Raw genomic sequence first — 26,273 nt, 5'->3', positions numbered from 1 at the left:
TATAAAAGAAGTCAATGAGTGCCTTTTCTACCTAAAAAACGACATCTATCTTTCATATGTTTCTTGAGGCAGGTCAGTGTCTGTCAATCCTCCATCTGCTGAAGAGAGAGAATTCATCTGTCTCAGAAGGAAACACTCCTAGCGGTCAATGCTTTTTTTAAAAAAGGTATTTTTCAGATGAGTAGTCTGACATTGACATAAAAAATGTAAAAGGACAGCTTTATTAAACATACAAATTCAAGGACATTCAAGTCTTTTTCTTAAAGATTACAGCATGAGAAGACAACAGATCAATGATAATGGGGTGTGTGTGTGTGTGTGTGTGTGTATGAATAATACTTACAGATGGAGTAGAGATATAGTAACTTCAATGCTCAAAACAACAAAATGGATGTTACATGGCCCAGAGCTGTTTTAAACTCTACGATCACCAAGTGGGAAACCTCAGCCGACCCACACCCCCAGGCTCATTTCCCACAGGAAATCTGATCCGCTGTCACTGATGTACATCGTTCTGGAGAGTCCTAACACACAAACCTCTCTCAGGTCCTTTCTACTTTGCCTGCCTCCTTATCACTGTCCCTGCCTAACCAAGACCCCAGTGATCATCCTCTGCACAGGACCAACTCCGTCAAAACAGGACACAGATCTGAATGGCTCCAGGCGGAGCAGAAACTTCCAATAATATTCTCAATTCCGTGTTCTCTCTCCTTTTAGCAGCTACCAAATTATACCTAAGACAGTACAAAAAACCCCACACATATTTGGAGAAAAAGAAAAGCATTTTGGACTATCTATCTTCACCTTGGTCCTATGGCTTCTTATATCAACCAGTGAATATATTATTTTAATTTCCCAATTGCAAACACAGGCAATATTTAGCAAAGCACCCAGAAACCTTGTGGAAAGCACCATAAAATTTCCAAGGAGAATGTGTTACATGGGGGTAGACAAGGTAGAGATATCAAGAGAAACCATTAAGAAAGACATAGCAATTCACACAAAAACTGCTTTCACAAAATACTATTTTAAATTAATAAATTAAATTCAATTTTAAGCAATCCCTCTCCCAGTATCTCCTCATTGTTTTAGTGTTCATAAAAGGTGTAATATATGCGTCTAGAAGGAAAAATATCTTCTTCACCTACAGGATGGTTAGAGCACCAGCACCAGGCTGTTTCCCAGACGTGCACACAGCTCAGAGACACCAGTAAACGAAGTCTTCTGACTCACATAATTCCTATCACAACCCTTAATTTTAAGACTTAAACCTTGAAACCCCTATATACTTTTTCTGCATGTGGCAGTCACAAGTAATTAGGGAAACTCAACACCCGACTCTGCTCAGGTAGATCTAACTCAAACATCATTTTGTCAGTCCACAGAACTAGCCCATGCATTTTAAGTAATCTTAATCTGTATTTTAGAATCTGCAATGAAAGCAGATACTGAAATTTTAAAATAAACTATTTACTCTGTCCTGGTGTCTAATCAAGAATTTATGGCTGTAACAAACCTCACCTCACAATACACAACAGCAAACTTAAAGAACAACAATCATTAGCTCATATCTTTAAAAAATGGATGCAACAAAGCTTCTTCTGCTGTTATTCTTGAAGCTGGATTTAGATCTAGAAGTTTATCAAGCAGGTCGTATGCTTCGTCAGGTACCTCATCCCAGCCTTCTACATTGGCGGTATGCTCATCAATGTGACCCCCACAGCCACTGCTGTCCCCAGTGCTGTCCCCTTTACACAGCGAGGTCCCCGAGAGCTGTGCTTGAGGTGTCTGCCCGAGCTGAGCAGCTCCGTGGCCAGTCTTCTCAGGGAAAGCTGGGTCATGGGAAGTGGGCCTTTGTGGACCACTTGTTAACTCAGAAGTGTTAGAGTGTATACCTCTGAGCTTCTCGCAGAGTCTTCTCAAGTCTTGTGCTGGAACTTCTTTGCTACACAGTATTGATTTGCCTAAAAGAGAAAAAATGTATGTTTTATACCATTTGAACATTTCAGAAGCCTCTCCCACGAGAAACATGCAAGTCTAGCCGTATGCTTCGTGGATGTGTCTGCCCTGAACATGAGCGCGTGTCACACACCGCAAGCTGCGTTTCGCATCGCACAGCTGAAGTCAGACTGTACAGTGGGGGACGGTAAGGAGAAGGCAGTGGCTTGCAAGTTACCTGAAGGCCTCCCCGGACTCTGCCGGGCTCCACTTCCCCACGCTCTTCACAAGGCTGCCGTTTCCAATCCCTCTCCCCTCCCCAAGCCTCCACGTGCCTTTGACACGGTTCCTGTCTTTGGTCACAACACCCTGCACACCCCGTGCCCAGAACACTCCTGCTTGCATCACCACTCAGTTCCAGCAGGACCTCTGTGAGGCCGGACGCTCTCAGAGGGCCGGTCATTTTAAGCTTCTGTCGTATCCTGTAAGACTTCTATCACTGCTTTTGCAGTCCTGTGCTGTAACTGATAAAATATGTCTGTCTCACCTACTAGGCTGTGAACTCCTTGCAGATGTGGGCTATCTTATCTTTCTGAATCCCTCAACCCTAGACCATGTCTAGTACATACCAGGCTCTCAGTTAATGCCTACTGGACCAGACAAAAAGGCATTATTTAACCTCTCAGGTCTTTGTTCAAATATCACACCCTCATGATGCTGTCCTTCGCCAGCCTACTCGACAGCTAAGCCCCCCTCACTCCCTCCCCACTTTCGGTTTCCCCAGTACACCCGCCTGACAGTATGTGCATGTTCATTTTGGCTCTTCCATTAGAACTTAAGCTCTGAGAAAAGAGATGCAACGACAGCTGCTCTGCTGTATCCAGTACACATGAAGTCCCAATAAAGGTTTCTGAATGAACTAATAAACCAACTGGATCTCCATTTTAAAAAATATGTCTTTGAAACAATTTCCCAAAAGAATGACCAGACACGGGCAAAAATAAGTCATGCACACAGAGAGACAACAGTGCATTACTTTTGCCGTGTACTTCCTCATTGAACAGAAATGGCTCCGAACAGTGAGCTGGACAGCATTTAGATTCCTTTCTGGGGAATGTGGATTGTTAACAAAGCAGTTACTCCAGCTCTGGATGACAGAACATTACTTTTATGTATTCTCATCTCTACTGGAGAGAGGTGTATTAAAATGGGAGAAAAAAAAAAAGGTCGTGGTGGTGGGTGGCAGGCAGTGAGGAGACAAAACAAATTACCTAAGACTAAGTTTGTGAGGGTACAATGTCAATCCTTTTTTACTTTTATTATTCCTATTCTCTCTAAAAAATTATAGCCAGAAAAGAATGGTCATATAGTTTTATTCCTTAATTTACAGGCTGCTCTGAAGTCAGATCACTATCATTATGCATTATAGCATCTCAAGCTATACAATGCGCCTGAATTAATTTTTTTACGTGTCCAGAGAGGGCTCATTATTCAGGGAAAATAATTTAAACTACTACACTCAATCAAAAATATTTTATTACAGACTACTGTGTCAGGCATTTGTTTTATTTCTTTATTTTTTTTGTAGGGGGAGGGAGGTACTTAGGTTTATTTATTTATTTATTTGTAGAGGCGGCACTGGGGATTGAACCCAGGACCTAGTGCACACTAAGCATGCGCTCTACCACTTGAGCTATACCCTCTCCCCAGGTATCTCTTTTAGCTCAAGGTCTTCTTCTGAATTTATCTGATGTAATTCAACAAGCACTTCAGGACAGGCTACAACGGGCCAGGTCTAGGGACTGAGGATGGGGGCAGGTTACACACAGCACACGAGAAGTGGAAGTACTCTTCTGGGAACCTCCAGTAAGGTTGCCCTTTGGGTCATCAAGGGCAACACTGCTGTCGCTGCTGAGTTCTGAGTCCTTTTGTATTCAGCCCAAAGTTACAGGAAGACTGGACTGAAATACAGCTGCCCCTTGAATACCAAGGGGGTTAGGGGTGCCAACCCCCCACGCAGCCAAAAATCTGCATGTAAGTTTACATAGTCTGTCCTCTGTATCTACAGTTCTAACCTGCGAATTCAACCAGTCCCGGATTACACAGTACTGAAAAAAGAGCTGCAAATAAGTGGATCTACACAGTTCAAACCCGTGTTGTTCAAGGGTCAGCTGCAGCTACAAAAGTCACAGTGATGAAGCTAAGACAGCACTATATAGCGTTATTTTTTTAGATGAGCGCAAACACGACAATGACAAGCCTCTAAAGCCCTTGCCTGCTGTCATGGCGCTCGCCCTGGAGTGACTGGAGCTCTCCAGCAAAATGTTCTGAGTTCTGGAGACACACTTTCTATTTATAGGCTTCTCATGAAGTTACTTAATAGCAGATGAAAGTTTTCTCAATCAGTTGAAAATAAACACACTCATGTAAGAAGGTAATTTTCAAGGTGTCAATCTTGCCTTCCTTCTCTGGCTCCATTCCCCACGTGTGTGTAATATTTCACCCTACTACCATGAGATAGAACTTTCTTACAACAGGCTCAAGAAAGGCACAAATTGTAGACCAACTCTGCTGCAGGAACACTTATTGGTAAGCATCTATTATGAAGCTCTCTTCACAACCACCGCTATCTTTTCCTGGCGGGTAGGACCATGGCATTGGTGCTGAAGCAAGGGACAATCATTTCTGCAGTGGTTTTTCCTCAGAAGTAGTTGTTGGTCAGAATCGCTTGTTTTTTTCAAACTAACAAGCCTCGACCCTTTCTATGTATCATATTTTTCTGAATCATATTTTCCAGGAAAAGATGGGGTCAGACAGGCATATGTATTACTTGAAGTTCCTCAGAAAATCCTCAAATGTGCCCCTAATTAAGCCCCACTGATTCTGGGGCTGGGCAAGACGCAGCCCAGCTACACTGGAGGTGGGTTGACAGAAATTCTGTCCCAAAAGAGTGTTTCATATTGTGTGGCAGCATGATGACTCAATCACATCCACCCACTCTGAGAAGTATTAACTACAGTTGTGCATGGAAAACAAGCACGAGCTGGGCATGAGTTCAAGCTGCTGGCCAAAGCAAGGCGAGGGAACTCCCAGGTGCCCCATGAAGCACACTGCAGAGCCCGGTTTTGAAGTACAAGAACTCGTGCAGTTAAGGAGATGACGTCTCATGTCCAGTAAGTGCTTACAACGCTATTCCATCAGTAAAGGTGTTCTGGTTCATTTCCCTTCTCAGGTGCTCTAACCCTAAGGGACCTGACGCTAACACACACTCCATTACGTTCCCCACTGCAGTCCTCACGACACTGGATTATACTTAACTATTTACTTTTCAGGACAGACTACAATCATTAAAGGCAGGCCCAAGGACACTTGATGCTTAATAAATACACAGTAAACAAATTAAAACATAGTATGAAAAATATTTATGTAATAAAGTCAAACACAACTACAAGGAGTTAAGATTTTATTCCTTATTCTTTTGTTTCAGGTTGTAAAGCTGAACTTTAAAGTGATTTATAGGCGATAATAAAAGACATTTGTTTTGTTCTATAATGCAAACCTGCTTACCAAAAGCTTTAGCAGCCTGGATAGTTTCCCTGGACCCACGAATTGTCATGATCTGAGCCAAGGCGGTTAAATCATCACTTGCTTTATAAAATGGATATCGTCCACTAAGCAAAGAGAGGAATATGACACCTGCAGACCACATGTCAATTGCTGTAATGGAAAACAAACTTTAAAAAGAACTCCAATCTACAATTCTGTTTCTACATCAGTAGTTCTCAGCCTTCACTGCGCATTCAAATAATCCTGAGAGCCTTAAACGAAATTCTGATGCCCTGGCCCCAGCTCGTCAGAGGGTCTGATTTACTCTTCTGGAGTAGGGCTTGGGCATCAGTCTCTTTTTTAGTTCACATGTATGTACTGTTCCTTGTTTCTAAGAACAGATTAGAGCTTTAGATCTTTAAACTCACATAGTTATCAAAGGAATGAAGCCAACTACAAAATAAGAATCAACAGAATGCGGTAATCCAGTCATAAAGGACAGTCAGATGTGCTCACACACATTCAAGAAATCAATTATCTAACTTATAAATACAAGTAGTTCATTTGTGTCTGTCTTTCCCTTTTTTTTTTTTTTTTTAAGATTTGACATATAAGTGACATCATATGGCATTTTTCTTTCTCTTTTCCCGCCCACTTCACTTAGAATGACGCTCTCCAGGTCTATCCATGTTGCTGCAAATGAAATTATTAAAGTCTTTTTTAAAGTTCCTCAGGTGCTTTTAATGTAATTTCAGGTTTGAGAATCCCTGGTCTAACACCCTTAATGCAAAATACAATCTTTTCTTTCTTGAGTAACATGTTGATGAATTTAAAAGGATATTTCGTCACTAAGTAAATGCACATTTTATAACATCAAAATAAATCAAAAGTAGCTATGTAGGAAAAAATCTGATGCTCCTCAAGAGTTACAAACCATAGTGGCCAAAGTGCTTCATTTCTGTGAAAAGTACTGAACATGAGCAGCTCGTTTTCAGCCAGGTGCTAACTCTAACTTTTGCTGTGGAAACTTTAATCTCCAGAACTCTGGCAGTTAAGAGTAAAACCAGCTCAGCCTCATGTGAAGACACGCACAAAAAAAAAAGTTTAGGGACGCCTTCTCTCTTAATTGTTGAACTCCCAGTATCACCAAGTTATCTGCTCTCATCTCTTGGCCACCGCATCATCTGCCTTTCTTCATTCCCTGTGCACCTCTGCCTGCTCCTTCAATGATTCCCCCAAGCTTTTGGGGCTGAGGTTCCCCAGAGTTCCAACTCCTTCCCTGTACACTCCCCTGATCGGCCCATCCACTTCACAGCTTCAACTACCATTTGCATAGTAATCATGACACTCAACTGTATTTGCAGCCCAGACTTCCCTGAGCTTCAGACTTACTTTTATTTTGTTGGATATCTCTGTTTGTCTCACAAATATCTCAAACCAATTATGCCCTCAATCATCCTTACCTTTCCCTGTACCCCAGTTACTTCTTTATTCTCCATCTTGGTTACTGGCACCCATTCAAGTCCCTCCAAGCTAGGAATCTGATAAACACCCTGATGCCTTTTGCCCACCACCTAACACCCAAATCCCACATCCAATTAGCCACCAAGCTCTGCCTTTGCAATTCTTCATTTTTCTGTTCATTCCTATGACTACTGCCCTCATTCAGGTGTTCATTATCTCTCACCTGGACCTGGTCCTCCCTGCACACCTGCCAGAATGACCCATCTAGAATACAACTATTACTACTTCTTTCCCTTGAATAACTTTCAAAAACCTACAGGAAACAGCCCAGGCCACATAACAAGTGTGATCTGATCCTGTCTACCTCTTTTCAGGCTTATTTCTCACCACCCCCTGATTTCCAGCAAACATTCCAGCAACACTAGTAAACTTCTACTGTTTCCTGTATGGCCATGCTGTTTCTAAGTCCCTCTGCTCGTGAGAACCCTCCACTCCATTTACATTCCCTTCTCAGATGCTCCCTCTTCCACGAACTTCCTTCCATGAGCCCTTCAGATAAGAATATCCCTAAAATCCTCTGTATGAAGTTTTATAACCACACACAACAGGTTATTATATAATTATTTGAGATTATATCCTGACTAGAGTGCAAGCAGATAGTTCTATCCCTTTTCTACATTATTAGCAAGCACGGAATAAACATACAACAACTGAATGCGCTTCTGTAAAGTCCACAATCCCAGTGAAGAGCAGGACTCAGCTCTTCAGCAAGATGTCCCTGGGTTCCTGCCCCATGGCAGCTCTTTCTAGGTACAGACACACCATCACACGCACCCGCAGCGACCAGTTTAGTCAGGTTCTGTACTTCCAGTGCAACATACCTGTAGTTTGATTGGGGCACTTTGTCAAGACCTCCGGCGCTCTGAATCCCGGTGTACCTGCCCTAGGCGCAACCTGCTGCCGTCTTATGATGGCAAAATAAGATTTTTCTAGTTATGTTAAAGTTTAATTATTTAAGACCAAAAAACAACATTTATCAATTTAGTTCACGGAAATTTCTACCTTGATACTTATATAAATGAAAGTTTTAAGCAAATGATATTTCAGTGATAAAAATCCTCTAGATTTTGCTTCTGGAGATCCCTCCCCCAACACTAGTTCCCAAGGCCAACTCCAGAAAGGTTTTAAGTAGCTTCTAGGCATAAAAAGAGGTAGTAAATGATAAGAGGCATAACAGAAGAATAGAAGACGACAGGAACTCCGAGGTACAAAAATTCTCTTTGGAGTGATTATTAACTACTGATACTCTTGTTCACTTACACATGTGAGTTCATCAGGAAAGGCTCATGAAAGCTTATTAAAGTCCTGAAGGGAGGAAAGAAATTTATGTAGCAAAGAGCTGGAGGTGGGAGAGGAGCTCTATTATCTGACTCAGGTTACTCTACACAGGCAGGTAGAAAGAAATCAAGATTAAGCTAGCGAGTGAAACACGCAATTCTAAAGTTTCAAAAGAGTTATCCCTACCGCTACCAAAAGTATTTGCATGTAAAAAGCAAGTGTGTTTTCCAAAGAGCATGTGCATGTCAAGTGAAAAAACATGATGACAGCTGTCGTTTGCTCTTCAAGGTACCAACCCGCACTAGTGCCTGTGCAGTTCACAGAACTTCACTGTTTCCTTTCACTTAGATCAACTGCCCACCAAAATCAACGCAACTTCTCATCTGGTCTGGACACATGCTGGTGAATTTATAGCACCATCAAAACACATTACCTTGAAAGGCAAATACTGCAAACTCTATCTGTTGCATAACAGTCACAGGTCAGGCTAGCTGGACAAGAACTGGCAGCTTTCCTCATCTCACCACTACTCATAACTTTGGTAGAAACAGCCTTCTTTTTTGTTGCTAATTTTCTAGAGAGTAAATCCACAGTCTTTGACTGCTTCATAAGCTGTAAAAGAAAAGTCATAGTCTCTATTTTCATGTCATTTAACATGATGCCTCAAATGCCAGTGTGGCGAAAAGCAACAGGAGTCTTTTCAGGTTTTTGTGTTGAATAAACATACTAAAGTTTACTAATTAGTCCCAGTTTGGTGAATTTCTGAATTACACTTTGTTAGAACTCAGGTTCCTGAAACGCTACAAAGTATAAACAGTTACGTTCTAGTGCTAACTCCTTCCACAGCTGCAAACTGCACGCGCACATCAGCTGAAAGCAGAGCTGCGCCTCGCTGGCCCCGCCGTCCGGCCGCCGCAGGGCACCACACGTCAGTTCAAAGCCACTTAACACTGATGGCACTTTTGTAACCTTTACGGACACCTTTACGCCATCAACTGTTGCAAACGCGCTAGCTGTTGGGGAGATCACATTCTAGCTCAGGAAAGTAAGAGCCTTAACGTCCTAAATGTTCCTTTAAAGAAACAGCAACAAGGTCAACTAATCAAAAATGATGAAAAATTCCACAAGAAAAGTTCAGAAAAAACTGGAGAAAATGAAAGTGTTGACTAGATGCTCAAAGCAGTAATATCTTCTGCCAAAGCAAAACTCTTTTAAAAACATACTGATAATAAAAGCTAATCTAGCCACTCCCTAAATTCTCTTCGGCGTACAACTGCCAGATGATTGCACTCTTAAGCTACGTTACTTACTTTCACTGCAGGGCTCTCATGTGAAATGGAGCTGTGTACATTGAAATTTCTTTCTCCAAAAACAGAGCGCTGGACAGAAGGGCCTACAGATCCCTCCTACAATACCAACAGAAACAAGGAAAATAAGGATTACATCGCTAACACTTCCTGCCAGCTGTACTCTGTTACAGTTTTGAAAGAGTTAAGCGACATAAAACAAAAACAGCTGCATCCAAGTCATTCTCAGGCACCAAAACAATTCTGCAAAAGGAGAAAACAGTCTAGACAGAACCCTTCACCCCATACAATGTTATCATAGTCTACAGATACATATATTACTAAAAAATTCCAAAACCACCTGCATGGATGTTACATTTTGCTGTGCAGCTAAAATGGAGACAGACACTTCAGAATTTCCCCCCTATAACTAATGCTTTCTTTTAAAAAGGATAATTAATATGAACTTTATCACATGCAGGGAAAATTTACTATTTTCCATTTTTGTTATATAATGCAGTTGTGATGACAAAGACATTATAAATCTACCAAGTAAATTTGTTTTGAAATTGTAAAACAATCCATTGTAAAGCTTAGTGTGGACACCAACTGAATATATTAACAAAAAAACATTTTTTTTAGTGGCAAGTTATCATCCTAGAATTAGAACTCCCTCTGTTGGATGAAGTACACGTCTAAAACCACATTAGTATTTAAGAAATAAGAGAGGTAGAACCTTTCCATCTTTTCCTTGTTTAGTCTGAATCTGTGCATTTGTGTAGGGCCTTTTAACAGAACTTTTGGTGGTGGGCTGCTGGTCCAGCTCCTTAGGTGCTGCTGGGCCACTCGAAATTTTGTTTCCTGTGATTACGTAGGATTTATTTTGTGAACAACTCTCCTGTTGAGCTTCAGACTGGACAAGTTTGAGAAGCTCTATTTTCGTATCATGGGTTCCCTGGGCCAAACCAAAGTCTACCAAGGCATACCTATGAAACAAAAGCAAGCATTTTTACTTCTCTGTAACCGCTGTAACAATTAAAGCTTAGGTGACATCATAATCCTTTCAAACCGCACTCACACAGACACTGTGATTCTTTTGGGGATAAATTAAGGATTTATAATATTCTTGAAAAAAGAAAAGTAAGTTTGACAGACAAGACAAAGATTTAACAGCTAACTAGGATTGAAAATTAAGGGAAGACTTATCCCCCTCCACACACACAAATCTTTTCTCCCCTTCTTCCAATGGCCTGTGCTGACAAGGCAGACCAGGAAAGCCATATGTAAACATGTCTCTGCTCTCTGATGGTGCCAGAGATGGCATCACAGCAGATAATTTTTAATTAAACAAGTTTAAACGAAAAGTAAACTAAAAATCATGGTTTAAAGATCTGATTTAATTAAAGAAAAATTAAAAAGTCATGAGTGTAAAAGCCCAAGAAGTTATAGTTCTGTTCTTACTACACTCAATATGATCCACCGTACAAACAGCAATATTGAAGTTTTCAGTTTACAATGCCTCTGTGTATATAGTTAGCATAAAAAATATACATAAAAGCAAAACAGAGCTCAAACAGGAAACTGGCTATCACGCAGTCCAATCCCCTTATTTACTAGAAAACGAAGCCCAGAGATAAACGTGTGAGGTAACAAAGCAGAAATAAACACCAAGCACCAAACCCCAGACCCTTCTAAGTCTCTCTTAGCTAAGTGCCATTTTCACTGAGCCATGGTACATCTAATAATGTACACTGTTTTACTAACACAGTTTTGTCTTCTCCTTAAGTGTATTTCCCTTCCCCACCTACAATGAAAATCTGAAATGGAAAAATATCTGTTGCAGTATGTTCTATGTCTAAGAGATGGACCCCATAGTACAAATTCCTTCAAGGGTAAATATTTTCCGGTAGTTTCCCATACTTACTTTTTCAGGTGCCTATTATATAAAAAATTGCTGGGCTTAACATCACGGTGAACAATACCAAACTGATGAATGCGTTTCAGAGCTCTGAACAGATTAAACATATATTCCCGTACTTCTTGAAAAGAAAGAGAATTCAGAATGTCCTAAAATAAAGTTATGAATAAGTTCATAAGATTGTTTTCAATGAAATATTTTGCTAATAAAAATTCAAGAAATATTAAAACCTACCAAAAAGGACTCATGCTCCAGATACGGCATAGCGATAACCACATGATCGTTTTTCCTAAAGCAGTATTTAACTCCCATGACATTGTCTTGCCCCCTAGTGGAAAAATGCACAATGAACTTTAGAGGAAAGGTCAAATGAAGTGAAACTTTATACTCAGTTTTTTAAAAAATGCTATTTTAGCAATGCATAAATGCTAGAAAACTAACTTAAAACCATCACCGTATAGAACAGTATACACATTTAACTGACTTATACAAAAAATAAAGCTTTAAAAAAAAAGTACCAGTTATGAGGTTATAATTCAAAAATAAGATAATTAAGAGTTTTAATTGGGAAAGTGACCAAATGAGAAGGAAAAGGTAAGTAACAAAAATGAGTTAACAAGACTTAGCAGCAGATATGATGATAACAGTAATAGATAAATTAAATAATAACAGCTAACATTTATCGAGCATTCACTGCGTGCCAGGCTGAGCTAAGCACTTCACATCTATCAAAAAGTTCACCTCACCTTCCCAACAGCCCTCTGAGGGTGACGCTGTTATTTCCTCCCCACCTTTTTTCCAGATAAGGAAACTGAGGCACAGAGAGGTTAAGGAACTTCCCCAAGGTAACTGAACTAGTAAGTTGCCGAGCCAGGGTTTAAAACCAGACAGTTTGCTCCAGATCTGTGCTCTTAACCACTGGACTACGCTGCCTCACAGAAGACGAGGAAAACGGGGAAAACTGGATTTCCACGCTCCTGAGCCTGAGTGAGAAAACAGAACGCACACCAACAAATAGGCGGAGAAAGCAGGAAAAGAAGCATCAAAAACCAAAACCTCATCATTTTAATGCCATCTACCTACAAGAATGTATCTTAAGTGAGAAGTCAAGGGTAAGCCAGTGACAGTATTGTGGAGAAGTGATACCTAAAGCTGTGAAAACAAAGAGAAAAGCGAGCCTTGGGAAAGTCTCAAGCTGGGGGACAAGATAAGGAAGAAGGGGCAGAAAGCCCACATGGGGACGTCACCCAAGTGAGCAGTTTTGAAGGAAAGGGTGATCAGCATGCATGTCAAAGAGATAAGGACCGAGGAAAGGCTTTCAGTCTGGCCGAGAGGAGTGAACTGGCACAGAGGAATGAGCTCATTTTCAAAGAGCAGTTTAAGTGGAAAGGAAGAGACCAAACAGGGTTTAAGGAGGGAAAACAGGATACAGTGGAGGCAGAACATAAAGACAGTTTGCCTGAAACATCTGGTAAAGAAAAGAATAAAAACCAGTGTGGGAGCTAGAAAGGAAGCAAGACCCGGTAGACTTTTTTTCAGCACACATGCTTTTGAAGAACAAGGAAAGGAAAAGTGGTGGAGGGAGATATTTAAAGTGTGGACAAAGGAATAATCTTATTTAGGGACTAGAAGGTATGTAGTCATGCCATATAGAGGCCATCTCCCCTCTTGTCTTCTGTAATAAACAGAGGGGGGAAACAAAGAAATAGGCATGTTTGTTCAACAGATATTTAGTGGGCACTATTATTTGACAGATACTGTATCAAAGCATGGATGGTGAATTAAGATTAACAAGATTTCTGCCCTCATGGATTTTACTATCTAGTGGACATTATGGATAATAATCAACGTAATAAATAGTGGCAAATTATGATAAGGGTTTTAAAAGAGATAAAAAGGTGCTGTGACAATAGAAAACAGGAGAATCTAATTTAATTCAGAGCAGATCTCTTTGAAATGTTACCACTCTTGCTCAGAGCAGAAGGACGAGGAGTTCACATGCAAAGACGGGGAAGGGCCTTCCTGGATGGGAAAGCAGTACAGGCAGAGGCCCTGAGGTGACGAAGCCCTTGGGACAAATGTGAGGAGCAAGAGAAACTGGGGCACCGTGAGTCCTCTTTCTGGAGCACAGGTGGAAACACTGGCATAAGATAAAGTTGGAGGCTTTTTCTTCAAAGAACACTGGGAACCCCCTGAAGAACTGTAAGTGGTGGAACTAACAGTATCCAATTTACACGACATACATATATATTTTTATATTTTAAAGATCACTCTGGTTGTTTTTTGACTATGAGATTAAAAGGGGAAGAAAAGCAGTAGGCCACTGTAGTAATCTAGGCTTGGACGAAGATAGTGGTTGAGAAGACAGAAAGATATGGATGAGTTTTTAGACTTATTTTGGAGGTAAAATTGCCAGGACTTGGTGATGGATGTGGACTAGGAGAGAAATGGAGAAACTGGGTTCGATTACTAGGTTTCTGGCTTGAGCAACGAGGCACATGGTGGTGCCCTTTGCTGCCATGGGTAGATGGAAACAGATTGTTGCAACAAGTATTTATAGGAGCAGGTGAAGGTGGATTAAAATTTAGTTTTTGGCTTATTAGGTTTGAGATGTTTATCAGGTACCCAACTGGAAATGTCAAATAGGCAGGTGGATTATACAAATCTGCAGTTAAGAGGTCTGAGGTTAGATATACACGTATGGGAATCATTACTACATATTTAAAGCCGTGTGGAAATACATGTCGTCACCTAAGGGAGTCTAGAGATAGCAACCCCCAGGATGAAGCACAGAGGAACTCCAACATTTAGGGGTCAGGTACAAGAGGGAGAACTGGCAAAGGATACTGAAAATAAAAGGCCAAATAAAGCAGGAAGAAATCAAGAAGCATGTGGCAGTACAGAAGTCAAGACAGAGGTTCAAATCAGTGACGTCAAACACTCCCAGGAGTCATGGGAACAGAAAAAGGAACGTGAACTGCCACAATGGAAGTCATGGGTGACTCTAAAGCAGTTTCAGTTTAGCACAGATGAGAGCAGCCACACTGCGTGCGTGTGGTAAAAGGGGGGTGTGGAAGTGAAAACTGTGTGCAGGTAATTTCTGAGAAATCTGGCTGTGAAGGGGAGCAAAGAAATGATAGAGCAGCTGGAAGAGGGGCAGCAGTACAGGGAGGACAAGAGACATATCATGTCTCTGTGTTGACAGAACGACCTAGCACAGACACCAATGGGAAAGACACACCAGATGACTCTGCTGTTCGAAATGAAGTATGAGATGAAGCTGTCAGTACATGGGGAGATGTGAAATATGAGTTCCCCACATTAGAAAAAATATCTAGACCATGCAAGCCAAGGTTTATGATTTGGCAGGAAGAATAGAAAAAGAAGTGGTCAGAGAACAGGAAGCCAAGCTGAGCCTCAAGGGAAATCTACTCTAAAAATTAATATAAACCTAACTAGTCATTCCAAGATTAGAGGAAAAGTGCCCACAAATTGCAAACACCTGGCTGAAGAATATATTTAATCTACAGTCTCATCACCCTATTAGACATGTACTTAAAAGTCTTAAAAATTATACACAGCAGTTCAGTTAAAAACATCTTCCAATCACCTACCCAGCCACTGTCAGGCACTGAAGTTCAGCTGCAATTCTTACAGGATGACTTGTTGGAATTAAGTGTTTCAGAGCAATTTTCTCTTCAGATCCTACTTGTAATTGTGCTGTGGCCAAATAAACAGAGCTGAAAGTGCCTGTAAAACAATTTATTAGATTTTTTTAACATTTGGTTTTTAAAAATGAGACAATGCTAAAATAGTCCTTAAAAATTGTTTGAAACACATAAAAATATCATAATCATTAAAATTTTAATGACACTGAATACAAAAAGTAAACACATTTGTAAATACTAATTATTTCCAATTTTTAATAAATTCTTAACTGTCATCAGTTCTCTAGGGGGTATATTAATTCACCAAAGTTATACAGAAGTCTGTTTGACTGGGTTAGCATTAAATATTCCCATATGACCCATTCTAGTAGGTATTTTTCTACAATTTTGCTATTTGAAATGACTGAGACTTCGATACAGGTCTCCTAGAAGTAAAAATGATAATAGTCTTAGGGGAAAAGAAGACCTACAAAATTTTTTATTTTAAGAAGTTTTTTCAACTTTTAAATTTACCGTGAAACTAAATAGAAAAAGTAAAAAGATTTTGTGGTCAATTAAACTTGAGAAATACTAAGTTAAAACAAATTGGGAGACCTCTTTACTACAAAACTTTCTAGACTTTAGTGTTCTGGAGTCCGTCGTAAGTAACCAAAACGGAGCTACGCGTGCTCTAGTTTCCAAACCCACTCAGCCTCTCGGAACACACTCCACCCTCCGCCCCCCGGGACCAGCTTCAGCTTGTTAGGAGGATACCAGTGTTTTCCAGAACAAAGGTTCTGCATACTAAGTCAGCGTGCAGAAAAAGGTAAGAAGAAAGAGATAAATGTTTGCCTCTTACATCCCAAATCATCACCTTCTAACCTCTCTTCCCTCACTGACCTACCCTTTTCTCATCTGACACTTTTCATTGTGAAAAGGAAGCAATGAAGCAAATAGAAGTTGTTTTTTTTTTAACTGTTAAGTTTTTAACAGCATAGCCACCAAGAAGTTCTATTATCTTTTATCTTCTCGTTCCCTTCACATCTGCCTGCCAAATTCACCCTTCAGTCAAATCAACATGACTGTCAGTCTCAATGGTATTTATGTAAACACTGACGTACCACTTTAACTCCATCATTTTGCCAACTTAGGTTTCAATGTACAAGTCTACCTAACTGTAATGGAAAAAGAGAAAAAAGATTTGGCTTTCCCTGATCAATTCCTCCCCTTTGAATTTTAAACTTTTCATTTTTATTAATTATCAATAATACATTATTAGTATATCAATACTTATAATGGCCTAAAATTTTAAAGGTTACAAAGGACTGTCCATTTTACAAATATTTATTTACTCTTTCATTCTTTCCAGGAGAAAAAAGAAAAGCTATTACCATAGTTAGTAATATAATCATGGTCTTATTTTAAAAGGGGTATTTTTTCCAATAAGAGATAATAATGAAAATCAAGGTTATACAAAGGAAAACAGGAGGAAAAAAGCTTATAAAGATAATGACCTATATCCCCAAATTACCTTCTCCAATTTTGTCCTTAATCTTAAACAGATTACCAAGCTGTGGCACAGCTTCATAAAGCTTCTCAATGTCTTTTTTAACACCTACCAAGGAAAAAAGAATTTAGTTACAATTAGTGAGAGTAAATTTTATATTTTCTTAGGTTAAAAAAAACTCAATAATTTCTAAAATGTAAGTAATTAAATTACAAATCAAATAGCTATAATGAACCTTAAAATCATAAGACTAAAATCCCATCAAGTTGCTTTAACTCCCACACCTCTTGAACCAGCAGACAAAACTGAAACGTCCCAGAATCACTCACACCTAATTTCTACTACTCAGAAATTACATGCTAACAGATACACTGTCACTGCATAGAGGACAACGCACTGAAGAAGCTAAATTTTAAAAATAACTAAACAATTTGTGCTGTGATCACTAGATGGCATGACAAGGACACAAAGCAGTCTTCCTGAAAATATCTCCTTCCCCCAAAGATACAAAATCTTACAGGCCGGGACAGGTTTTATGTATTGAATATTCACAGTATACCCTAGAGAGAAGGTCTACTAAACATCTTAGGAATGTTAAAAAATATTCTTTAAAAATGGTCCCAATTTCTAGTAGTACCCTATATCCTAACAGCAGGATAAATCACTACTTTTAAATAAATATAAGCTCTGCACAAAAATGTACATGGTTAAAATACAGTCAATAATAAATACAAAATGTGATAAACTACTGGATACAAAAGAGAACTACATATTTGAGAGTCGTCAGATAAATGACCATAATAACACTCGGCATCATCGAATAGTTTAACACATTTTCAAAGCACTTTCTCATGTATTATCTTTTCAGATCTATATAACAGCATTGTGATACTGGGAGAAAGGAAATAACTATCCTGATCCTTCAGGTACAGAAACCATACTCAGAGAAGTTAAATCACTTGCCCAATTTCAGAGGTACTGCTGGTAAGTCTATAGATTCACTCATTTAACAAACACTCTTTTTAAAAATGCCCAGCAATTTGCACACTGGAAAACAAATGAACCAAGTTGATGAAGTCCCCATGCTCCCTAGGAGCTTAGTCTAGTGGAAGAGACATGTTAAAAGCTCACTTTTAGTACAAGATTTCAACTGTAATAACAGAGGAATGCATATATTACTAGGTAGAAAGGGAATAAACACTGCTGAAGGTGCCAGGAAGCCTCAGGTGACAGTTAACCTGTGTTCTGAAGCATTTGCCAAGTAGACAAAGTGCAAGAAGGCATTTTAGGAAGGAACTACTAAGTACGGAAAGACAAGGAAAAGGAAAAGGAAAAAGGCATGGATTATTGTGCAGGAGGGGAGAGTCAGAGAGAATGAAATTCAACGTGGGAGGAAGGAAAGGCAGAGAATGCAAATGAAAGCCATGGAAAGTTTTTAAGCAGGAAGATGACAAGTGGAGGGTGAATTTCAGGAGGAGAACATTAAGAGGAGGAGACCAAATGAGAGGCCAAGAAGACCTAATCCAGTAGTTCTCCCACTTTATCACCCCATCGAAGGAGATGGGAAAACCCCAAATTCCCTCACCTTTTCATCTACGCTGCCCGTGAACTGGAGAAGCTTCATGAATTTCAATATGAGAGGCAATATAACACTAATTATGTGTACCAGTTTTGGAGATGAGAAGCCTAAGTTAAAATCCTGGATCCACTATTACCCAGCTGGTGTGACCTTGAGCACACAGCTTGTCTCTGTGAGCCTCAGTTTCCCCATCTGTAGAAAAGGGGGTAATAACAGTACCCATGCTGCTGAAATACTGTGACTATTAAATGAAATAATATGCCAAACACTACGGCAGCTTTTAACACAATGCCTGACACATGGTAAATACTAAATGACAGTGGTGATTCTTACTGTTGTAGCTACTATTATTAACTTTATTTCTCAGGGCTTTTGCTCTTACTATTATTCCCTCTGCTTGAAATCCTCTTCCTTTACAACTTCGTACGGCTTCCTACGTCTCAGTTACCTCTGACATCCTACTTAAGTCAGCACTTCTCCCGTTACCCACGTTACCCTGTTTACTGTCTTTAGAGTACTTATCCAATGTAAAATTATCCTGGTTATTTATTTGTTTGCTGCCTGTCTCCGCCCACTGGAATGTAAGTTCCACCAGCACAGGCTCCCGCCTATGTAATTCACCACAATGTGCTCAGGTCTTAGAACAGGGCCTGGCACGTTTGTTGAACGAATGAATGATTACTATCATTATGGGCATTCAGAAATAGCTGTAGAAAAACAGCAAAAGTTCAGAAGTTACAACAGAATGAAGCCAAAGACAACAGCAATCACCTCACCATAACCTACCACACCACCTCACTCTAAAACCAAAACCAAGGCCTGGGGGAAAAGTTGGCTTTCTAGCAGTCATAGTTGTCACAGTCAATTACAACCTTCCTAATGAGTGTCAAGACCAACAAGCTTCAAATTCCAGTGTCAGAGAAAAGACATCATAAATGGTCACTAACACGGTATGTCCAATCTGCTACTATATTTCTCTGACTCTAAGAAACAATTTTAACAACTCTGAAATTGGGATGCAACTTACAACTGTTGTTGGCTAGCATTAAAACTTACAATAGGTCTCAATGACTTGAAGAAAATTCAAGAAATCACAGAGGAGCATTCACATTTAACCCTTAAGAGCTAAGTGGCTGTAGGGAGGAACAGCAGAGGTGGTGAGGTAGAAATCAAATGTAGGCCAGCTCCACAAAATTGGGCTCTTCTTAAGAACCCATTAACAATGGCTTTTTTAAAAAAATGAATTCTTCAAAGAAATTCTGCATCACTAATGTATGTGAACAATATCGTGAGGAAAAAGGGTACCAGTGAGTCTGAGCACAAAAAGATTCAGAAGAGACAGTTCTGAAATGGTTTTCTTTTCACGTATGTCCCAGAGATATACAATTACTTGTGTAACTAGGTCTAAAAGAACTCTTCCAAGAAGTATAAAAAATTCCATGAGATAAGAAAGCATTGTGTGATAGTGCAACTGGCATCATTTCTGAGCAGTACATGAAATCACGGTGTGTCTTACAATCCATGGTGTTTAGGTCCGACGAAACACTTTAAGAACTATTTGTAGTCTTTTTATTACTAAATGTTTTGAAGTGCTGGTGTGCGTGTTTTGTTGTGTATGTGATTAATAACATTGAAAACTTTGTAGCAGGATGATACAGAGTTGTCCTGTCTACCAGTTTCATGTGACTATTTAAATTTAAATTAATTAAAGTTAAACAAAAATAAAAATTAACTTCCTCAGTCACACTAGCCACATGTGATAACATACAAACACCTGTTATTGCAGAAAGTTCCATCGGACAGTGCTGGTTATTAAAAAAAATAAATAAAGCTTGGAATCTAAAGAGTCTGGATTCAACTCCTATCACTAAACCACATTAGAGTTCAGTTTCTTAAGCTGTAAAACAAAGGAGTTGGATTAGACGAACTTTACCTCCCAACCACAATATTCTATGGTTTTCCTACGAGTCCCATACTTTGGAACTTCCCTTAGCATAAGCATGAGCTGGCATTAATTTCGGAGATGCTAGTTAGCTGTTCAAAATCACAAGAAGAAAAAATATGTAGTAAGAAAATACTGTAATGCACAAGCCATGTGAATGACCATGTAAGCCCAAGGTGCTCCCACACCACAACTCACTATGTGCTCACAACCTTGCTGAGTTACAAAAGTCCAACTTCGTTTACATTAAGGTTTCCTGTCACTGGAGAACAACTTGGATGTCTCTGAACAACAGAGAACTTCCTGACAACCAATGTGAATGAAAACCCCACAAATTCTGAAGTGGGAGATAAGAGCAGACAGGAGAAAAAGCACTCATGTTAAAAGTTAGAAAATACTGCTAAAGGCAGAGACCAATGAATATATACATTGAGGACTGGGGAAAGACCCTGGAAAGTCCACAAATTAAAATACTGTTTAAATGCCCGTATTTCATACATGCAGGTCTAGGGTTCTGTTTTGCAATTTTAAGCAAATTTTTTTCGCTGCTCCACACTATATCCAAGCTGGCTATAGCAAGAGCCTCCTTAACTAGAGTCCCCGCTTTCACCCTCGATGACCTATAATCTATCTGTAACAGCAGCCAGAGCAATCCTGTTAAAGCTAAGACACCATATCGCTATTTTGCAAAAAACCACTAATAGTTTCACTTCTTGCTCCACACAAAAGTCAAAGAATTACCTCCTTTCCTCACCTGTCTTTGACTTCACTCCCTTCTCATGAGCTCCTAGCGATTTCTGAACGCCAGGCGCACTCCATGCATAGGGCCTTCGCACGTGCCGTTTCCCCTGCCTGGAATGCTCTTCCCCAGACATGTGCAGAGCTCACTCCTTCACCACCTTCCAGTCTTAGTTCAAATGTTACCACACTGAGGACTTCTCTGACCAACTACACTTACCAAAATCACAATTCCCTCCCCCAATACTTCCTACCTCCCCTTCCCATCTACATTTTCTTCACAGCACTAATCACTTTTAAACATACTATTTACTTGTTTTGTTTATTTTCTGTCGCTATCCATTAGATTGAGGGTACTGATTTTTGTGTTTTATGAACTGATTCACTCCTCGCATCTGGAAAGGTACTTGCACATAACAGACGTTTAAGAAATATTCGTAATATAAAAGAAATGTTTTCAATTATTTACCATGGAGTAGAACTCACACTCACGGAAAATACATCATGCTTATTCCAGGGCCGCATGTACTGCCTAAAATAATGCCTCCTGTAACTAGGGAGATCATATAATTTAGCCCAAACTGGAACACTCTTGAGAATGAAAGGGGGTACTAATAATTACACTGTGAAAACAGGCACAAACTGGGTCTGTCTCAGGCAAACCAGGAAGTTACCTGTAATCCATTTTAGAAGTGTGGGCTCAGAGTACCCACATAACACACCAAAAGCAAGCCTTCCAGTACAGTTCAACAGTGTACATACAGTTCATACTTCATTCTTTCACCAAAGATATCTTTATAACATACTAAACTTGGCATATGGTAGACACTTTATAAAAACGCTTGCTGAAAGAATGAAGTAAACGCTTGATCTAATACTATACCAGGTACTTGGTTCACGGCAGCATTTTTCTTAATAGGAAAAAATGGAAAACAAAAGGTTCAACAAGCAAAGACAATTAAATGAATCACAGCACACCGCACAATGGGACATCGGCAGCCCAGCTACAGAGCACTTGATCACTCTAAGAACGGTCAAGGTGTATGCTGCTAAGGGAAAAGTGGGGCTCAGACGTGAGTTGGTTATGATCCCAACTTAACGTATCTCTGCACGCACTGGAAGAGTACAGGGATATAACAAAATGCCAACAGTGACAATAACTGGATATTTTCAATAAGCATGTGTAATTTTTATCAGAAAAAAAGTTAAAAAGCTCACAAACGTCCTAATAGAAAGAGCCATTGTATGCACCCATTATACTAAGAATTTTACTTTATGCAAGAGCATTAAATCATTCATTCAAATATTTTCAAACACCTACTATGCACTGGACACTGTTAGCCTCTGGGGACACAAAGATATACAAGAAGTCCCACCGTTTAGAAGTTATTCCATCAAGGAAAAGTCAATCTCATTAGATCATGAGACAGTTATATGCCTGGACTTTATCAACTTAACCCCTTATTGAAGTTATATTTTGATATAAACTCAGCTTTTATTAAGGGTCGAATAAAAACCATATGAATAGAACTTCAGCATGTTTTATAAATTATCAAAGGTATTGTTTACAATGTTCAATGTTCTGTTACATAAAAGCCACAAAACTTTAGAAATCTGGAATAAAATTCACCCCACTTTTCGGAAGAGTTTTAGAATAGTTGCTTTTATCCGAACACAATCCTAAGGACAAGTCAGATTCATTTATTCGTACACTCTGCCTAATGCACAACATACATCAGGAGTTACACAACATACTGCCTTTAAGGAGCCTGCAGTATAACTGAAGAGACAAGACACACAGAGTACTAAATAATACCAGAAGAATAATACAGTGACTGTCATTGTGTTATGACATAAGGAAAAGGTGAACTGTGAAAAGCAGACAATTGCAAGAAAAATGGAAGGGAAGAGGGACAGCAACCATGAAACTGGATGAAAGTGGCATTTTAAGATTATTCTAGTGGCAGTGTACTAAATGAACTGGAGAATGAAAAGGAAGTGAAAGCAGGCAGTTTGAGTAAGAAACTTCATTGTAACTCAGGAGCAAAGTGTGAGGCAATGAATTAATGTGAAAGTGGGAACAGGAAGAGGCAACATCACACACATTACAAAGAAGTAAGCTGGGTGACTGGACGTGGAGGGCAAATACAAAGCATAAACCATGCATAACTCTAAAGTTTTAAGCATAGGTAACTGGAATAGTGGCTTTCACCAAATAAGGACATCAGAAAGGGTACTCATTTTAACACCAAAATGAGTGCAGCTTTAGTCATATTTTTCCAGGGTGACGTTAAAATCTATTTTGTAGTGTGTAAGTAGATTATCATGGATGAAAGGTCAAAATTTTATTTTGAACAAGTACTAAATATACTTAAGGCAAAGACAGAAAAGAAGATTTAGCTACATATACATTTTGTGAAAAACAGCAACAACAATCAATTGGAACTCCTATTTAACCAATATTTATGAAATTCCTACCACGTCCCAGGCATTGTAGTAGACCAGGAATGAGGGTGCACATCACAGTGTACAAGGTCAGACACTGTTTGACCGTCTCCTTCCCATTTCAAGTCTGGGTAAGGGTCAAACACCACTTCATGATGTGCACTGAGATACAGTTCCTTACAACTGCTACAGACATTTCATTCACTTCTGTCAGTGAAGTCTGCTTTTAAATACGTAAGTGAAAACCCCTCCACTGAGGATTTCTTAATTCAAGCTTTCTGCAATATGATGAGTAGAAACAAGAACACAGGTCTAGGAGAAGGGAAATGCCAGTTTGAGTATCAAGAAATTTTGTGTTCTCAGATAACCACTAATATTTACACTTCAGCAACTTCATCTGTAAAATGACATGGTTGGACTACGATCCCCCTTCTGAAATGCAATCCCCCTTCTGAAATGCAATCTAATCCTATATCGAGATCTTAGGAAGCTTAAGTGGTTTGTAAAACGCTCCTGTATAAACATATAACTCACCTGAAGATTCAGGAAGTGGGCTTTGTTTTTTTTTTTTTAATAATCGAAATGACAGAATTGTTGCCTGTATACCTTTGGAAACAAACACATACCTTGTAGTTTAAAATTCTGCTCATGTTTTTTTAACGAGCCATCCGCCTGAAACCAGCCACGCAGGGGAGAAAAAGCCACTGGTTCATCCATCTGAATCCCCAAAGAAGCCTCCATCACAAAGCAAGTGGGGTGCAAAATGTCAGCTATGGGGTCATGCCCACAGGGGGAGCGAAGCAGCTGTGAAAATCAGAACACTGGAGACGATGAGAGGTTTGAGTCACTCAGTTAACTAAGTGCTCAGAAATGCTACTGTCCCCGAAGGGGCAAACATTTAAAAACGCACCGTATGTCCAAATCCCCAGAGGAAGGAAAACAGCCATTTCTAAGGATTCCCTTGGCTCCACTTCCACCTGCCAGAGACTCCGGCAGGGCCGACGGGAACGCGCCAGGCGGGGGGCCTCCCGAGCCGGCGGCGGGGGGGACCGCGGGGAGGAGGCAGGGCACCCGGGGAGCCGGGGACAGCGGACCGGGGCGGGGGCCTCAGTCGGGACGGCGGGAGGAGGAAGTCGGCTGACTAGTGAAAGGGGGCGTCGGGAGGCTCGTCCAGGGCCCATGCGAGCCGGCAAGAGCTGTACGACACTGGCCGCGAGCCCCGGGCGGAAGCGGAGGGGAATCAATGGCTCTCTCCGGCGGCACCGGCCGCGAGCCCCGCGGGGAAGGTCCTGCCTCTCTCAGAGCCGAGAGCGCGCGGGGCGCTTAGTGCGCAGGCGCACGACTTTCCCGCCCCGGGGCAGCGGGACCCGGGGTGCGGGGGGAGGAGGACTGCGCGGCGACCAGACCGAAGTCACCATCCAGAATTCGTTTCTAGTCCCTCACAACCCCGCGCCATGGGACAAACCGTCGGAAACTCACGGTTTAAAGGAATAAGACTTCTACGGCTCCCCAGATGTCCGGGTCACCGCCGCCAGAAGCTCCCGCCTAGCGAGTCGGCCAAACGCGCCTGCGCGGCGCTTCCCGCCTCGCCGCTTCGACTTGCGCATGCGCACTGGGCGGCGCGGAGCGCGCTTCCCGGCGCTTGCGCGAGGTGGCGGGCTTCCTCCCCGAGGCCGTGCTGACTGGAAGGGCGGTCGCAGGTGTAAAGACCGAGAACGATCTTTTACCAGAAATGGAGTGAACCGTGTGGCTAAGGATCCAACAGTATTTTCAGGAAAGAGGATAATTCAGAGAAGTCTCAGATACTGAAATCCCAGCCCATCCCGACGCGCAGTGACCAGAGATACTGGGCACTCACTCCGGGCAAGCCGTTCACTTTGACCCCCGCTTTTAGTTCTTTTTAGTTCTTTTAGTTGAGTGCCCTCCGTACCCGTTGGAAACAAACACAAGAAGGCAGTCGCTCGTCGTTCATGGCTGTGTTTGAAGGAACGAGACCAGTGGCAGCCAGTCCGCCGGCCTCGGCACACGCGGCACGACCCTTGGCCCCGGGCGGGCCTCCGGCGTGAACCCGCGGGAAAGGAGCGCCTTCCCTCCGCGAAGCCAGCTTCCGGGGAGGCGGCCGCCGTGAGCTGGCGAGCGGCGCCGCCTGGATCTGCCCCGTGCTCTGAGGGAAGGACGATGGAAGGGTGCGACCGAGGCTGGGAAGGCGGCGCCGCTGATGGGAGCCGAGTGAGGAGAAGACCCCGAGGCGAAGGACAGAGCAGATGCAGAGGTGGGAACGCGGGTAAGCGGGAAGTTGGGGGAAGGTCCACCGAGCGTCCGCATCGGACGAGGCCACGCGGAGACCGTGATGCATCAAGACGGAAGCACGGCCACTCTGTAATCATGTTTGGGTGCAGACTAAACGTAAGCGTTGTCCAAACCACGAAAGGGAGCAGACGTTTCCTTATCCTGGCCAATACGAGTGACTGCTGCTGCTTCACTAATTACAGTGTTAATCTTTGTCCAGTAGGTACTACTCAGTCCTTCTAGATAATGCTCATTAAGATCCACAATTACAGAATTACTCCTGCCTTCGTGCAGCTTCCAGTCCAGAGCACAGTCCCTCCTCCTCGAACCCTTCCCTAAACCACCTAACACGAACCCAGATCTCTGATCCCCTCTTACCGAGATGCCGCATGGTTCTCGGTGGTGCACATTCTCACTTACTGAAACAAGTCGTAAACCTAACTTGTTCCTGATGGCCTTTGGCTGGAGGGCATGACAATGATCCAGCCCAAGACGCCTATAGATATTTAGATGATAATGTCAAGTAAACAGATGAACAGACTGGTCTGGAATGGAGTCTAGGCTGGAGACATGAATTTAGTAGTTATGAGTTTAGACGTGAAACTTAAAACTTTGAGATTAAATGAGATTAGTGAG

The 26,273-nt window shown here is 41.2% G+C and overlaps 1 protein-coding gene across 10 annotated transcripts; it reads right to left on the bottom strand.

Moving 5' to 3' along the window:
• Nucleotides 1-200: 200 nt before the first annotated feature.
• Nucleotides 201-24,930, bottom strand: CDC7 (cell division cycle 7). 10 transcript variants are annotated; one of them, XM_010975731.3, is made up of 12 exons: nt 24,828-24,930; nt 23,975-24,169; nt 16,669-16,752; nt 15,105-15,240; nt 11,725-11,818; nt 11,497-11,639; nt 10,309-10,558; nt 9,597-9,692; nt 8,720-8,898; nt 7,830-7,912; nt 5,506-5,655; nt 201-1,964 (listed from the first exon to the last, which is right to left on the bottom strand). In XM_010975731.3, exons 2-12 carry the CDS (start codon nt 24,087-24,089, stop codon nt 1,561-1,563), a joined length of 1,734 nt encoding a protein of 577 aa, XP_010974033.1. In that variant the 5' UTR covers nt 24,090-24,169; nt 24,828-24,930; the 3' UTR covers nt 201-1,560. The 10 variants fall into 10 exon arrangements, 8 of the variants coding, with proteins under 8 accessions (XP_010974033.1, XP_064344770.1, XP_010974037.1 ...); XM_064488700.1 differs by having other exon boundaries at nt 23,975-24,083; nt 24,828-24,917; XM_010975735.3 differs by having other exon boundaries at nt 23,975-24,152; nt 24,828-24,914.
• Nucleotides 24,931-26,273: the final 1,343 nt, after the last annotated feature.

The sequence above is a fragment of the Camelus dromedarius genome, chromosome 9 (genome assembly GCF_036321535.1).
Source record: "Camelus dromedarius isolate mCamDro1 chromosome 9, mCamDro1.pat, whole genome shotgun sequence".
In the NCBI taxonomy this organism is placed as follows: domain Eukaryota; kingdom Metazoa; phylum Chordata; class Mammalia; order Artiodactyla; family Camelidae; genus Camelus; species Camelus dromedarius.
Note: the sequence above shows the minus strand (reverse complement) of the source record. Positions and strands in the feature narration are given on the sequence as shown.

What these genes read in the sequence shown, in the direction of transcription:
- CDC7 (XM_010975731.3), bottom strand. Translation starts at nt 24,089, where the DNA reads ATGGAGGCTTCTTTGGGGATTCAGATGGATGAACCAGTGGCTTTTTCT. An exon ending in CAGTGCCTGACAGTGGCTGG is followed by an intron (nt 11,819 to 15,104) that starts GTAGGTGATTGG and finishes TTTTTCCACTAG; the next exon opens with GGGGCAAGACAATGTCATGG. An exon ending in TGCAGTATTTGCCTTTCAAG is followed by an intron (nt 7,913 to 8,719) that starts GTAATGTGTTTT and finishes TGCCATCATAAG; the next exon opens with ACGGCAGCAGGTTGCGCCTA.